The 16,149-nt window shown below is 42.4% G+C and overlaps 1 protein-coding gene across 5 annotated transcripts in view; it reads right to left on the bottom strand.

Moving 5' to 3' along the window:
* kctd16b (potassium channel tetramerization domain containing 16b) overlaps positions 1–12,632 on the bottom strand; it is a 117,205-nt gene extending 104,573 nt beyond the window's left edge. For 2 of the 5 annotated variants that reach the window (XR_008953787.1, XR_008953788.1), the window contains exon 1: positions 11,110–12,626. Coding sequence is in view for 2 of the 5 variants with exons in the window: in XM_057055557.1 (XP_056911537.1) it covers positions 5,709–5,830; positions 11,110–11,947 (960 nt within the window). In the remaining 3 variants the exon portion in view is untranslated. Of the gene's footprint in view, positions 1–1,772; positions 5,831–11,109 lie in introns of those variants that run through there. The other 3 variants (XM_057055556.1, XM_057055557.1, XR_008953789.1) reach the window with 3 other exon arrangements.
* Between the last annotated feature and the right edge of the window lie 3,517 nt (positions 12,633–16,149).

Genomic DNA, 16,149 nt, shown 5'->3' with positions numbered 1-16,149 from the left:
TGTTTAGCAAGTATTCAGAGCACATCAGACTACCATTAACCTCAGGGTAGAACCAAAGCATACTACATATCTCATCTGGCCTTGATAATATTCATGAAGGTGGAGAGAGCTAGGTTAAGAAACAAGCAATTGGGCTCTCATTCCAGCTGCCTGAATCAGATGAAAGGATGGATATACACTGCTCAAAAAAAATGAGAGGAACACTTTAATCAGAGTATAGCAACCTATCAGTCAAACTTCTGGGATATTGATCTGGTCAGTTAAGTAGCAGAGGGGTTTGCTAATCAGTTTCTGTTGCTTTGTTGTAAATGAAATCAACAACAGGTGCATCAGAGGGGCAACAATGAGATGGCCCCCAAAACAGGAATGGCTTTCCTGGTTGAGGCCACTGATACTTTTTTCCCTCCTCATCTCTTTTGGCTGATTTTTTTTTGACTTTCTACTGCTGTAGTTATTCATTTGGCTTGGATCAACATCTCTGTTGATAGCATGGTGCGGTACCTGGACGCTACAGAGGTTGTACAAGTAGTCCAACTCCTCCAGGATGGCACATCAATATGTGCCGTTGAAAGGTTTGCTGTGTCTCCCAGGACAGTCTCAAGAGCATGGAGGAGATTCCAGGAGACAGGTAGTTACTCCAGGAGAGCTGGACGTGGCCGTATAAGGTCCTTATACGTCCCTCAGCAGGATCGGTATCTGCTCCTTTGTGCAAGGAGGAACAGGATGAGCACTGCCAGAGCCCTACAGAATGACCTCCAGCAGGCCACTGGTGCAAATGTTTCTGACCAAGCAATCAGAAACAGGCTCCATGAGGGTGGCCTGAGGGCCCTACGTCTTGTAGTGGGCCCTGTGCTCACTGCCTGGCACCGTAGAGCTCGAATGGCATTTGCCATAGACCACTAGAATTGGCAACTACGCCACTGGCACCCTGTGCTTTTCACTGATGAGGGCAGGTTCAACCTGAGCACATGCAACAGACGTGAAAGGGTCTGGAGATGCCGTGGAGACCATTATGCTGCCTGCAACATCATTCAGCATGACCGGTTTGGTGGTGGGTCAGTGATGGCCTGGGGAGGCATATTCCTGGAAGGACGCACAGACCTCTACAGGTTAGAAAATAGCACCCTGACTGCTATTAGGTATCGGGATGAAATCCTTGGACCCATTGTCAGAACCTACGCTGGTGCAGTGGGACCTGGGTTCCTCCTGGGTTCCTCCTGGTCCACGACAATGCCCGACCTCATGTAGCTAGAGTATGTGGGCAGTTCCTGGAGGATGAAAGAAAATTATACCATTGACTGGCCCCCACGTTCAACTGACCTAAACCCAATAGAACACCTCTGGGACATTATATTTATGTCCGTCCGGCGCCGCCAGGTTGATCCTCAGACTGTCCACGAGCTCAGTGATGCCCTGGTCCAGATCTGGGAGGAGATCCCCCAGGGCACCATTCGTCATCTCATTAGGAGCATGCCCCGACGTTGTCAGGCATGCGTACAAGCACGTGGGGGTCACACAAACTACTGAGAATCATTTTGAGTTGCTACAATGACATTTTGGCAAAATGGACCAGTCTGCTGCATCATTTTTTCACTTTCATTTTTGGGGTGTCTTTGATTTCCCCCTCTATATGGTGATCATTTTCATTTCTATCAAATTATGTGGCATCATTTTGTTACTAATACATCACCTACTTTATATCAGGAAAGATATTCAACATCATCCCCCCCCCCCCCCCCCCTCCCCCCCAATTTAGATCTGATGTTTTCAAAGTATTCCTCTAAAATTTTTTAGCAGTATATTAAGACACATACGTACACCACCCACCAAACTCAGATGATGCTTTTCCATGTGTTTATGTGCAGAACCATTTTAATGAACTGTATTGCAGTCCTGTAACCACTGGCCCTGCCAATGATGGAGCACTGTCTGGACCTTCAGAAGCAGAAGGTCACTCTGGGCGGCCTTTCTTTTCCAGTTCAGGTGGCTGATAAATAATTGCTTTTTGCCTCACTTACTTTGCCAGAAGTTCTACTGAGACCATGTCGCGCAGTGACGCGAGATCTTTTTTGGTCTGTTACTGCATATAGACTCTATTTTTGAGCCATTCAAGAAAGAGGTCACTATTTTGAGGAAAGTATGTCATTAATAGGAACCACATCAGATAGGGTTTATTGCAGTGGTGGTAGAATAGCTGACATTCACATCTTTTATTTTCTGCAGCAGTAAAATAAAGCTATAAAAAGGAAAATATGACAGCATTGTGACAGGTACAGCTTTGCATCACTTTTTGAGTGTCAGAGTTCCAAATCAGCTCTCTAATCCCAGTTCTTCATGAGAGGAACCCAGTCTTACATAGGTTGTGAAACCATGCTCTCCAACCGTAAAAAGATGCCAAGTGAGGCATTACTGAGTGTTCAATATGTGTGAGTGTGATATGAAAGCAATGTTTTGCTTTTTTGGGAGGTAATTTAATGGCTTTTACCCTGGCTGTTCCCTTTTCTTAGCTGATGCTTGTGTTCACAATGAAATGATGGAGGATCTAATTTAAAATCACACACACACACACACACACACACACACACACACACACACACACACACACACACACATCCAGTTAGGAAGGAAGAACAGAATATTCAACACACAACAGCAACTAGATTCTTTATATTTGGCTGTTGCTGATTTTAGTCCTGAGGTGTTTGGACAGAAAACTCGATGAACACCTACATAAAAAGGCAGGGTGAAGATAAAGGCAGCACAATGAACATGACAGCATTTCAGAAAATGAGATCAAATTTAAAACCAACTGTGGGAGAAAACCAGAAGAAAGACTGAAGAAGATGCACTAAATTGCTGAAATCCACCCTGACCACACACTTCAACTCTCAGATGAGAACAGGTGATGGAGGAAGGTGGACAGGAAACTGAGCCCAACCAGACCAAAGGCAATAGCGATCAAATGGCATCTGCCTGCCATTCAGAGCTGTTCAAAGTCCGCTCAACCATCTAGAGCTTGCTCACCGAGGGATGAGCTCATGTCGCAACATCGTTAAAGGCTCCAGAGGAAACTAACGCTGATCTGAACACACACAATTAAACGTTCAAAGCAGAAGAAGAGGTGGAACATGACTGTGAAAGCTCATAAGTTTAAAAAAATCAAAAAATTAATTTTCTTTTTTTTTAAAGAAATAAGGAAAAATATGTATGCGCTTGCCGATCACCTCTGAATGTGTGAGCATGTGTGTGTATTGGTAAGGGGGGGGGGGGGGGGGTGGTAGGGTGATATTTTTACATTTTATTAAATAAAATTAGCAACTCTAAAACAAGTGAACAAATATAACAAATTTTATATTATATAATAAGCCAATATTATTTTTTGTGGATCCAGGCTGAATTCACAATATCTTCCATAAAAATCCATCCGTAATGAGCTACATCTGATAACTTATCCTAACCAGCAGCATCCCACATAAGGTGCTTTTCCACATTTTGGCTCTACATGGTTCAACTCGACAGGGTGTAACCACCACAGACATGTCTTCGATGTGGGCAGGGTCTTCATAAGAAAGTAGTGCAAAAGTCTTGTAATGTCATTAGCATGTAAACTCTTTGTTCATGTCTTATAGTTGCTTGTTTTGTACTGTTGGCTCTTTCCTCACCAGAGTCGTAACAGAAAAGACAGAACATATTACACAATCATTTCTTTATTACAGTTTTGCATTCCAAGAAGGTGTTGTGGCTTCAGTTTGGATCCACACACCAAAACATTAACAATGGCTTGATAAGGTTTACTCCACAAAAGGGCAAAAACCTATTCACCTTATCATTTTTACACAAGCCGCGGCAACTTTTTCTCTTCTTTGGTGTCAAAACCTGCTTGCAACAGTTCCAAAACAATTACTTCTGGTCACCCATTTCCATCAAATTTGTCCCAGTTGTTAATTTGTTTTATCATTTCTAAAATTTTATCCCGTATTGTTCATTTATTTTTAAATGTAAACTTGTTTTGGTTTTGTAATAATGTTTTGTTAAATGTAAAAATGCTTTTAAATTTGAAACATTGTAAAAGTGTTACATGAATGTTATTTTGTAATGCACTTCTCGCCCACCCTAGTTTAAACGTTGAATGTACGTTAGCTAACTGGGGTCACCGCTGTGTCCTCTAGCTCTCAGCCTGACATCCACACCCACCTCTTCAATCTACTCAGCTCACCGGTACACACAGCTGCCTCTCACAACTGTTTGTCTGTCTGCTAGATTTCCGGTAAACCTTTGAACTCCAAAGCCCACCCGTTACTGCTGAACATATTTGTCATAGTATATTGACACATTCATCCAAAAGACAATAAAAGAAAACACACCATTTATTCCGGGGGAATCTAAAGGCTTCACAGAAGATGCTTTGAAAGCAACATTATTAATTTGGCATTAAAATCTGAGAGCCAGCTGCGGAGAAGGTTGCTGGTCTCTATCGCACCTCCCACACAGTTGGGAGGAGCATAAACATGCGTTGCACACAGCGTTCTAATCAAGATAAATGAGATTTGGGCTCCAACAAGGACGTGTTACAGTGGGAGACTTCTACATCATCGCTCTGATCCCTTCAGTTGGAGTATGAGTGCGTGTGTGTTCACACCTATGCATCTGTGATCTTTGTGCTTGAATATCAGCCTGTGCCAGCTTTAATTGCTTAAATGAGCTTCTGGGGTGATGGTGTTAATAATTGTCTTGCCGCGTTTTCCCACTTTTCTCCAAAACACACTGATCTGATATTGACATAGACCATATGTATAGCTGGCCTGCACACAAACGTATGCAAGACTGGGAACTGTTCTTGGTTTGAGAAGCACTGTTGTTTTCTAAACCCTATAAAGCTTGAGCGAGATTACTTTTTAATAAGCAGTATAACATCCAGCAGATGCACCTTGAAACAATTTTGATTGTATAAGACGCTATATAAATAAAGATTGATTGATTGATTGAGATGCTACCTGATGTTATGTGCATTTGTGTGCATGCTCTGTAGAGTTGGTAAGGTCCCATCAACACCTGCAAAGCCAAAGCCCACCCATCTTCTGACCATAACCACACAGCCAGCACATAATTTTCTACCCCACTAATAATTTGCATGATTGTGTGGCGAGGAGGAAATTATATACAGAGGATGTGTACATAAGACCCCAGGTAATTACCCATTTTTCCTGCAAACAAACAGCTGGGCCCTCTGTGTGGCTGCCGGATCATCAGAGAGCATCACTCACTGATTCAAAGCTCCATGAAAAGCAAAGTAGAAAAGGAAAGGAGCACCTCCCTTTGTTTAGTTCTTTTTACACAAATTTTTACATCGCTGTATAGAACAAAGCCGAGAAACACAAATGCCTCTGCAGCTCTATCAAGGTCCATCTGTCATTAACACCAGCGTGTGCTAATGCTTCATAAACTTATAGCTCAGGCCACACCACATAGGTTTTACCTGCTCTCCTCATGTGGGGGTGGGGTTTCTACACTGATGGATGATGGATGAATGGATATTAACAAAATATAAAAAATATTATCAGTGTTTTAGGTGTGACGGTGATGATAAATTAGATCATGATAACAAGGACCGTAAAACTTTAGTTCTGATGTGATATTGTTATGTTCAATCAATCAATCAATCTTTATTTATATAGCATCTGTTGCAATCAGAATTGTTTCTAGGCGCTTTACAGAATCCCAGGGCCTGACCCCCAACAAGCAACAGTGGCAAGGAAAAACTCCTCTTTAAAAGGAAGAAACCTTGAGCAGGACCAGGCTAATGTAGGGGGACCCTCCTGCTGATGGCCGGCTGGGTAGAGAGAGAGGAGAAGGGGGAGGACAGGTGGAGGAGAGAATAGGCAGAGATCATGGAAATACATTAATTATAAAAAAGTGCTGGTGTAGGAGTTGAGTGGGTCAGTGAGGTCTGAGACATGTAGGTCAGCATATAGCTATGAAGGCAGCGATACCTGTATCATTAATTAAAAAAATTCTGAACCTTCAGGTTTCTTTGCATGAACCCTTATCAATAATAAAGTCAACCTGGTCTCTAACCCTTTACCAGCAACAAGGGGAAAAGGCCAGTTTCTCTGGAGCTGCCGCATTAGCGTCACTGTCTTTCTTCATGGATCTAAAGATTTTGCTGCCAATTCCAAACAGAATGTCTCTGACTCGGACTCAGAGGCTTTGAGGCACTGCTGGTTGAAATTAACGTGCAAAGACCATATGCTCGATCAAGCTGTGGAGTGCGGCCGAGCAAGATGGATAACAAACACCTGCAACTTGGGACATCTCAGCCCAAACTTTTGCTTCTAATCGTCTGAATTTTGGACTGTTGATTGTTCATCAGTCATGCTATCTCAGGGCAAATAATGTCTGTGGGGCAGATGCAGTTGATCAGACCTGAGAACATGAACATGTATGTGACTGGGATGCCATGTTTATGGAGTGGGAGCCTCTGAACAACTTCAACAGGCCAATCTGTAAGACTACAAAATTAAATAGAGATAGGAACAGATAGGAGGATCAGCTGAACCATTCCAGCTCAGAAGATTCTGCTGAAGTTAGCTTCACATTTCTGCTCCATAAATGCGTGATGAGCACATTTACTGTACTGTACTGTAGACTGTAGATCCACCAACCTTTCATTGTAGTGGAACACAAAACTATTTACTGTTCCCATAAAGAAAGTGCCACCGTCTTCCAAAATCAAACCCACAGCATCTGCATATGATGCTGTAGGTTTGATGGGTTATGGATTATCATGTGGGTTATCATGTTGTAAGCCCATTTTCTTTAGCCCAAATAAAAGCAATTTTGCCTTCTGTTTTATTTTCCGCTACATGTACCGTATTTTCACGACTATAAGGTGGACTTAAAAGTCTTAATTTTTCTCCAAAATGGACAGGGTGCCTTATAATGCAGTGCGCCTTATGTGTGCATAACATTCCAACATCTGTAAAAGCCATTTCGGATTCATTTTGTTCATTTTGGATACAAAAGATGATGTACGTGAGTACATTGCTAAGTACATCGCTAGCATGCATGTTTTAAAATGCCCACGCCCTATAATCTGGTGCGCGTTTTGTATGTGTTAAATACAGAAATAGCACTTGTAACTGAGACTACACCTTTTAATACGGTGCGCCTTATGGTCGTGAAAGTACAGTACAACACAACATATCCGTGGCAGAGCCAGCAAGTCCTGGGTCTGCTCTTGATAAGAAAAAAAAAGGACAATTTAACGAAAACAAGATTAATGCTAATACCTAAATGTACAGAAACCATTGTCCAGAAATCCTTTTGGAAATCTTTTTTTTTTTACCTTTTTCATTCCACCAAAGGCTCATCAACATGCAGGTTTTTTTTTTTTTTTTGCAATTTATGGAGCTCATCAGGAACCATCTATTGTCTGATGAACCAACAGTTGGCCAACTATATGCTAACCTTATTAGTTAGCCGGCTGGGATGAGGTTAGGGTTAGTGGGAAAGGACATATGCCAGCAGTTGGTGTAAACCAAGTGGTGTACTTCCACATGTGACAGAATGTATGTCCTGTCTGGCCATCCTCTGAGTTTATGGCCATCCTGGTCTTGTGTGTACTGTACCCTTGAAGCCTTGATGCTCTGCACCAGGCAGCTGGTGGTCTGAGCCTGTGAAACGTTTCCCCAGCTGCACACCCTTGCACCATGGGCCACTTCTTCCACCACTTCATCCACTGAGCACACACTGCAGCCAGAATAAACTGTCGAGAGTCACACATGAGGCTAAAATGTAGTGAGAGAGGACACAGAGACACACTTTCTCACGTCTTGGTTATAGCTCTCTAGTGCCTATAACCCACAGAGGTAGGGGATTATGGTGATTGCAGCTACATGACCAGCCTCCAGAGGAGAAGGTCAAGGGAAGGTTAGACAAACCTTTCCTTAACATGAACCCCTGCTCTTTATTCTCACTCAGTTTCATGCAGACTATGGTTAGGGGCCCAGGTCCCTGGGAGCAGCTCCCTACCAAGAAGTTCTTCTGAGCTGTCATGGCCTGTCTGGTCCTCGTCTAAACGCTACAATAGGCCTGTGGCACGAGACCGCCGCTTCTAATGACGCCACAGACACAGTGACGGCATAGCAGGTCTGCAGATGCCTCTGGTTGTGCCACACACACACACAATAATGATTACACTAACACTTTCTCGCATCTGCCACAACACATTTGCAACACAAGGACTTACTCATCTGTGAAAGCTAATGCTGCAGTGTGCAAAGTACGGTTAGAGTAAAGCGGCCATTTGTAATGGCAGGCTCTTCACTCCAACATGTTCAGCTCAGGAGAAAAATATAACAAGGGGGGACACAACTATCCCTTTGTTTTAATGTTATCCTGACATGCAAGATGTTTTGTTAATGGTTCAATGGTCCTGTGGTAAAAACCTCATCACTAACTGTCAACACTGATGATTAAATTATTATAGAAATAAGATTAATAAGAAAAAAGTGATAAAAGACAAAGTTATCCTCACTATCTTATCCATAATTAAAGGACTATAACTTTACTTCCATTTTCAAAAATTCCAGAAAAACCATTCAACAAATCAGACCAATCCACCAAGCAAGTTACTGTATCACTAACAGATTCAATAGAGGAAATTACTTGTGCAAACAGTATCATTGATAAAAATAAAGCCTTTGATACAATCAATAGCTTCATTTGAATCAACAGCTAAGAATGATACTGGATCAGGGAAGTAGAATTGCAAGTTATTTAATGGATAGGATAGGAAACACTTTGTGATGACGGGAGAATATACATCCTCATGCATGGCCATTTCTTATGGGGTCCCCCAGGGATCACTATTGGGGTCAAGATTATTCATCATGCAAATAAATGACATTTATAATGTCCACAAAAAAATAAAACTAGTAATGTTTGCAGTTAAGGAAATGTTTTGCATTCTGGGGGAACTTACAGAAGCTTTTTGGGGTGATTTTGGAGAAAATTTACAAGTTTAAAAAGTGGTTTGATGATAAAAAAAACGATCTCAAACCATTAAAAAAATGTTATTTGCTACAGATAGATGTGTGGACAATATGAGAGGTTATGAAAATACGTTATAGGTGCAACAATGGATGAGAGAATTAGCTGGAAATTTCATGTTAAACATGTACAAAATATAACATAACAAAGTATCTCACTCAAAAGTAGGACTAAACATTTGCTGGACCATAAATCACTCCACATTTTCTACTATTCACCAGATGTACCATATTTAACTTACTGTACTGTGGTCTGGGGCAATAGGCATACTGTGAATGTACACTGCAACATAAACAAAATCCTGCAAAATGAAGCAATTAGGTTAAATTCCTAAAGCTGGTTACAGAGATCATTCAAATCCATGATTCTTAAAATTGTAAACTGTAACATTCAATGATCTGGTTCATTTTTAAACAGTACAAATTATGTGTAAAGCACCAACAAGATATTAAACAATATTAAACTTTTTCAGCAAAGAGAAAAGGGGCTTATTAAATGAGGGGCAAACAGTTTAAAACATTTTTGTGCTGGCACAATTTCAGCATTTCCATTTGTAGAGAGGTGTGAAACAGACTGTGGGGAAGTGAAGCAACGTTCATGCATGAGGCCACTTTAAGATTGGGTTTCTTCAAGACAAATGGAATAAGAAGGGTACTGCCATGAGATGTCATGAGTTGGTCATCTAAGTGTATTTTTTATTTCTTTTCTCTAAGGCTGGTCTGGTGACTTTTATAAGCTTGTTCATGTTCATGAAATGAGGTCAACACAGACAGGACGTTTGATGATGATGTTATTCATAATTTCATAATTTTTTTTCAATATTTTTGCATTTTGTCTTGGTTTTCTTTTAAGCAATTCACAGGTTCAAATAAAAACATTAACTCATTCTTTCAGATGTGGAATTTGCCGAGATTACTCAGCCCACAACAGTTTCTTTGTGTCAGCAGAGCCAGAGAAAAACCAAATCTGGGATAGGTGGCAATCTTTACTGAGCTGAAAACAAATTTCCTGCGAATAAAATTGCAAATTTCACCATCAGAATTCCACATCACAGTTATGGCAAATGACTTGGAAAGGAAAGTCTGAATCTTACACCCACTTAGCACTCTATGTGAACAAACTCAGTGCTGACTCATTTATAACCTGACATTAAAAGGGCTAACAATTCATAGGAATGTTGGGAAAAGTCACGTCATTTTCTGCATAGAATGCTTTAGTTCAGCTATTGGCAAGTAAAACCAACCAAGCAGGTTTGACTGAGAGAAAATGGTGTCATGGTTCTGAAATGGCATTTGTGACCAAAACAGAGTATGCTGCCATTTGCAGACATTTGCACATCTATGACATTTAAGGACATTTTTTTGGTGATACCTCTTGATAACTGTGCTCCCACCAAATCTTGGAATTATGAAACAGATTTTTTTTTAATTTTCATGGATTAGAAAGAACCTAACCACTACTTCAAAATGAGGCTGCTTTGCTATATCCTTGCTGACCAGGGAGAAGCTGAGCTGCAGAATGAGATGGAAAAGGTGGATGGAGACACAGAAACTGTGCACAGAAAGACATCAATGGATTGACAGAGTAAATTTATTAATTCTGGAAAAGGCTGGTGAATGTCAAATACTGCAACCAGTTGTAATGTAGGTGTGTAATCAAAATACATGTAAACTGACCAATGGGGGCGCCGTTGCACAACTGTTTTTAAATCTGTGCTGTTTTCTTAGGAACGCAAAATCTGTCCTCAAAAACAAAATTTCTGATCAGAAACAGTCAGTATTCATCTTGGTTAATCAACATGCTAAATTTCCTTCACAGCAACGGGGAACATTTGATAGTTCAGTTCAGACCAGGTCAGCTCCAACCACTGTGCGAACAATAAGAACGAGACAACAGACTCATCCAAACCACAAGGAATTTAATCCACAACTAGCAAGATATCAAATTTAAAAATGGGATATCCACATACAAGCTGTTAGGAATTTGCGCAATCATGCTTGTAAACAATGTGCGCCCTCTAGCGTTAACTCGGGGGAAAAATCTAAAAAAGTAACTTACGGTAGAAGACATATTCTGTGTAGCTGGACCAGACTTTGCCCTCTGTGTGCTGGTTGACAAACGTGGCTGTGACGGACGAGTTGCAGGCCACCATCTGAAAGCCGCACTCTGACAGCATGTCAAAAGCCCTCTCTAGGTGCTTGAACTTGAGGTAAAAGCGGGATGTGTACCGATCCGGCGTCCTGTCCGGATCCCTGCTCTCGTTTAGGGTGTCCGCGAAAACCTCTTTGGCGAGTGCCACCCTCCCGCATATCAGTATCCGCGGTACCCTTCTGAACTTGGCGTCTGATTGACTTTCCTTCCCCATGGTGCAGGAGCCGCGGTACCCAACGGTGATGAAGCCACTCTTCCTGTCCGCGGGGACAAGGGAGGAAGGCGTGCACTGCCGGTGGTCGCTGCCCTGGGAGCCGTCTTCATAGTCACTATGAAAGCACTCGTCCGGGCTGTGATTGAGATCATCGGGGCTCAGGAGCTTCACTAGGTCGGGTAACTGGAAGTACTCCGCCTCTTTCCTGAGCCTCCCCTTCTCCGGGAAGTTGTCCGGAAGGACGACTTGCTTATCTCGCAAATAATCCAACACATACCGAAATAAAAACCCATCTCTGTCAATGAAATATCGGCCCTTGGGGTCTCTGGCTAGGTCGTTGGATGCGTCTTTTTTGGATGAAAACAGTTTGCAGAGTAGTGAACTCGGGGTGCTAACCAAAGTTGAGTGACGCGTGTAATAAACCTGCCCACCTACGTTTAATTCAACAACATCTGGGAAACTGTTCTGTACCACAGCTTGATCTTTGGGGTTAGTCCTACAGTTTCCACTCAGCGCCATTGTCTCCGCCATGAACGGCTACACTCGGGCTTCAAACCAATTTCGACCAGGCAAAACACTCCGAGTTAATGGGTTCTCTCCAACTTCATCTCACAGCAACCTCCACGAACATCTTTCATTGATTAACAGCCTTCACGGACGACAGCAGGGAAATGACAGTCCCTTTCCGAACCTCAAATGAAAAGAAGGGGGGGAAAGTGACGCGTAAAGGGAGGAGAAGCGAATCCGGGCGCATAGGAGACAAATCACAGGGTGTGTTCTGGCGCTGGAAGAACTTGTGCTGCAAACAATCTCACCTGTCCACGATTCCTGCAACCAGAAAATTGCGCATTATGTTTTCAAAGTCGCAAAAATGTCCGTGCTAACGATCATTCAGCTTGATCCCCAACTTCCTGTGCGCACCAGGATGGCGTGGAAGAGCAGGAGGAGGAAGAGGAGGTGGTGGAATTCAGTGGGGAAAAACTTGGAAGGCTGCACACGCAAAGTAGAAGAGTCCTGTGATGGTTCCACTACCACTGTCAGTCGCCTCGGTGAACTGGATTGATACAACCGAGCCCGCTTCTTCAATAATACGAAGGTTTTATTGGAGATGAGATTTGCGGAGGGGAGCGTCGCGCTGCTGATTGTTGCTCCTGCCGGGATCTGTCCGTGGTGCTTAGTCGATCAGCTCACCCTCCCTCTCCTCCACCCCTCCTCCTCTTCTGTATGCCCTCCATCCAATCAGCTCCCCTTCTATCCAAGCAGGGTAGTGTCTTCACAGCCCCCCGCCCCCCGTGGGATTCCAGGCTGCTGCAAATTGCTCCTGGGTGCAGGAGAAGGATAAAATACGAAGATCCATACTATTGTGGGAAACACGCACGCACGTACACTAAGTTGCGGCTGAGCTTTGTGATTCTCTTTAATTTAAAAGTTGTCTTTTTCACCTCATATTTGTTGAACTGCTGTACCTATTATTATTATTATTATTATTATTATTATTATTATTATTATTATTATTATTATTATTATTCGGCCGTAGCTTTGTTTAATGGGTAATAGCGCCCCCTTCTGCTTGGACGCCGTTATTGTTCAGCACAGCAGACAAATCCATATATGCGAATTGATAACTAGATGGCCATTTAACCGTGTCCATATGTACGTTATTTGAAGAAAAAAAAGGCCTCTTATGTCCACAAAAAACACATTCAGACTTTTTATTTCGTAACATCAAAGGAAAAATATATATGCTGTGCGTGGTGTTTCTTTCACCTCCACCCTACTTGATTTACCTTTTTCCTTCCTTATTTCCAGCAGTCATCCCTTTTATTTGTGCTCCATTGCTGAAAACAATTCACATGGCTCTGCTTTTCTCTTAAAAATGTAAATTCTCCTCAGAGAGACGGAGACTCAGACGCAATCAGCGGACTTCGGCATGATTGATCTCCACTGATACATGAGTGACCACGGTCTCAACTCCAGTGCATTCTGCATCGTGATGTCGCACAGTGGGTGACTCTTTTTCTGGCCCAGAATGCAGCCAACCAGAATAAAACCATGCTGGAAACATCATCTAGTATTTCCTCCCCTGCTGTGCTGCTATCTTAAGTCAATTCGAATGACCACAACAGTCTCAACTGACCCGATTTAACTCTTTAAAGTTTGGGCTGACTGTTCACCTGTGTGGGGCTCTCCCCGTCCCCACAGAACAGTCACTTTAAAGGCCTAAAAGGCTGCAAAACGGCAGGACATTTGTCAAACAAATCCTACATTCCTCCAGGGATTCTGTCCCCCACAGCCATTTCAAAACTCATCATGAGTGACTCAAAATGTCTTTGCTGATAGATATTAAACAGGGCAATTTTGTGTGGTGGTGTGGAGGTATATCTTATTCCCCAAGCCAAAAGTCTATATTGTGTAAATTTAGATCAAAAGGGCTGAGACTCATTTTCTGCTTCCTTTTTATTCTCTGTTGATGTGAAAGCTCATTTTAGTCAATACAAAATACACCAGGAAGTGTTTACTCCACCAGTGCCATGGCAGTATTCATAATTCATGCATTTTCAAAGGGATCAGACACACTTGCCAGCCATAGGAGAAATTCGGTATTTCAAGGAAAATCAGGAACACTTTTGGTGACACACATCAGCCGAGTGTGTCCTTGCAGAGAAGGCTCTGGAATGGCACTGCTGGTCCACTTGCACATGGCTGAAATAAACCAGTTCCTCTAACTATAAATTATAACCACAGCCAGCAGCACTACACCTCAGATAGGAAACCTGCAAGTCCAGCAGACATTCACACACTGACTCTGCAAGGCTCAGCTCTTAGAATCCCAGTGTTTACTGTTTTTCTTTGAGCTGGTGTTTTCTTCACTTTAAAATTGCTTTTAGAGGAGATAGTCCTAGGGCCAACGCCACATTTGAAGGCAGTGAGGCGTGAAGTCATGCAGATCCATGATGGTTTCTCTTCCATGACTTGTAAAACTTTGAAACAACAGAACTTAATTAGCGTTTCTCCTGCATATCACAGTGTGAGCAATAACCATTCCTTTGTTCTAAATATTACTTGGTCGCCCACACCGCCTTTTCCCTCAAAACACAGTTCTGATTTGATCAAAAGTAGCCAATTATCCAACCTACACACTTCCAACTCAGAGCCCCCCCACACACACACACACGAACACACACGCACATCTTTAGCCCATTTTAATGTCGTATACAAACATGGAGTGTCAGGAAAAGACAAAAACATCAGAAATCCAGGTAGGTTTCTATGTTTTTCCATGAATATGAATATAGTATGACCATTCCTTTTTCCTTGTACCTTTATTTGCTTCCCTTGGACAGAGTGTTCTGCTTCTCAGGCAACACATTCAGCACATTCAGTACATTCCACTCATGCATCCAGAATTTGTAAAAGAAACAACCAATTACATAATACAGAAAATTACATAATCAAGGGGATCAGATCAGCATCTGAGTGCAAATGCAACATCACAGGACCTCTGACTCTTTTCTGTCTATCCTGAGCAATCTGATCCTTAACAAGCTTCAATGACAGGGTTGAACAAGTGCTTCCGCTGATGAACACCTTCCTGTTGGTTAAGCAGGAGCATGTATATATTGTATATTGTCTGTAAGTCTGACGGTTGTTAGCTCAAACGGGTCTTGGGTTGAGTTACAGGTGCTGCCAGAAAAATGTTTTTTCCTGTTGTTTTTAATCAGATTCAGTATTTAAGGTCTTGATGTGTTACTGGGACAGACTCAATAGTTGCTGTGCAGAAAAGCAACATAATGTTCCTACAAACACTCTTACTGAACCCATGAGCTGGTGGAGTCAGACACACACTTGAAACTTGTGCACACCAACTTAAGATCAATGCCAACCTATTTGTTGACCTGCTCAATGCAGCGACCAAGCCCCTAACCCTGATTGACCTGGGCTCCACCAGCATCTCACTGTTTTTCCTGCATCAATCTGCATTTGGTGAGCATCTCACTCCATGTCTGTGGCTGCTTAAGCTGCTGTTAAATTTTAGCAGACTAAGACATTTCAGTTCAGCTGGGAGCTGACACAATTATCATGACCCACCAAAATGATGCATTCCACCAGTAAACCTTTGTTATTTACTGCATGTAAGCCAGTCAGCCCAGTGTTAGTTCACTACAACCTCTGAGTTTAAGGATGGCACAATCTTCCATGCACAGTTTATTTTCAGACATTCAAATTTGAATTTCACAGTTTCCACATCACAGCACTGCCCACGCCTGTGTTTCCTTCAGAGAAGGAAAGGATAAGATTAAGAAATAATATTAGTAGGATGTTTTTAATCAAAGGTTTACACTAATAAGACCACAAACTTCACATTGAGATCAGTTCAATCAAGAGCCCACATCACTCACTAACTGAATACAAGACATCTTTGGCTGATGATCTCTCCTGGTCACCTCTTGGCTGTTTGGAGCGAAGGGAACCATTCCAACATCAATGAGTGTCCTGTGAAAGGTTCAGTTGCTCTGCTGCTTTATTGATCTCAGCCAGGTGAGCCGGTATTCACAACTCTGCAGTTTTCATCCAAGCTGAAGTGGCTTCTAAAGTAGGTCCACTCCAAAGATAGATGGTGATTAAACGGGAAGCACTCTAAACATTAAAGGATTTGGCAGCCAGAGAAGAGGAGGCCACTGTGGAATGATGGTGACACAGATGTGGTGGGATCCACTTGCAACACGGCAGTT

Source organism: Takifugu flavidus, chromosome 14, assembly GCF_003711565.1.
Source record: "Takifugu flavidus isolate HTHZ2018 chromosome 14, ASM371156v2, whole genome shotgun sequence".
NCBI lineage: Eukaryota > Metazoa > Chordata > Actinopteri > Tetraodontiformes > Tetraodontidae > Takifugu > Takifugu flavidus.
The sequence above is the reverse complement of the archived record's forward strand: the minus strand, read 5'-3'. Positions and strand labels throughout refer to the sequence as shown.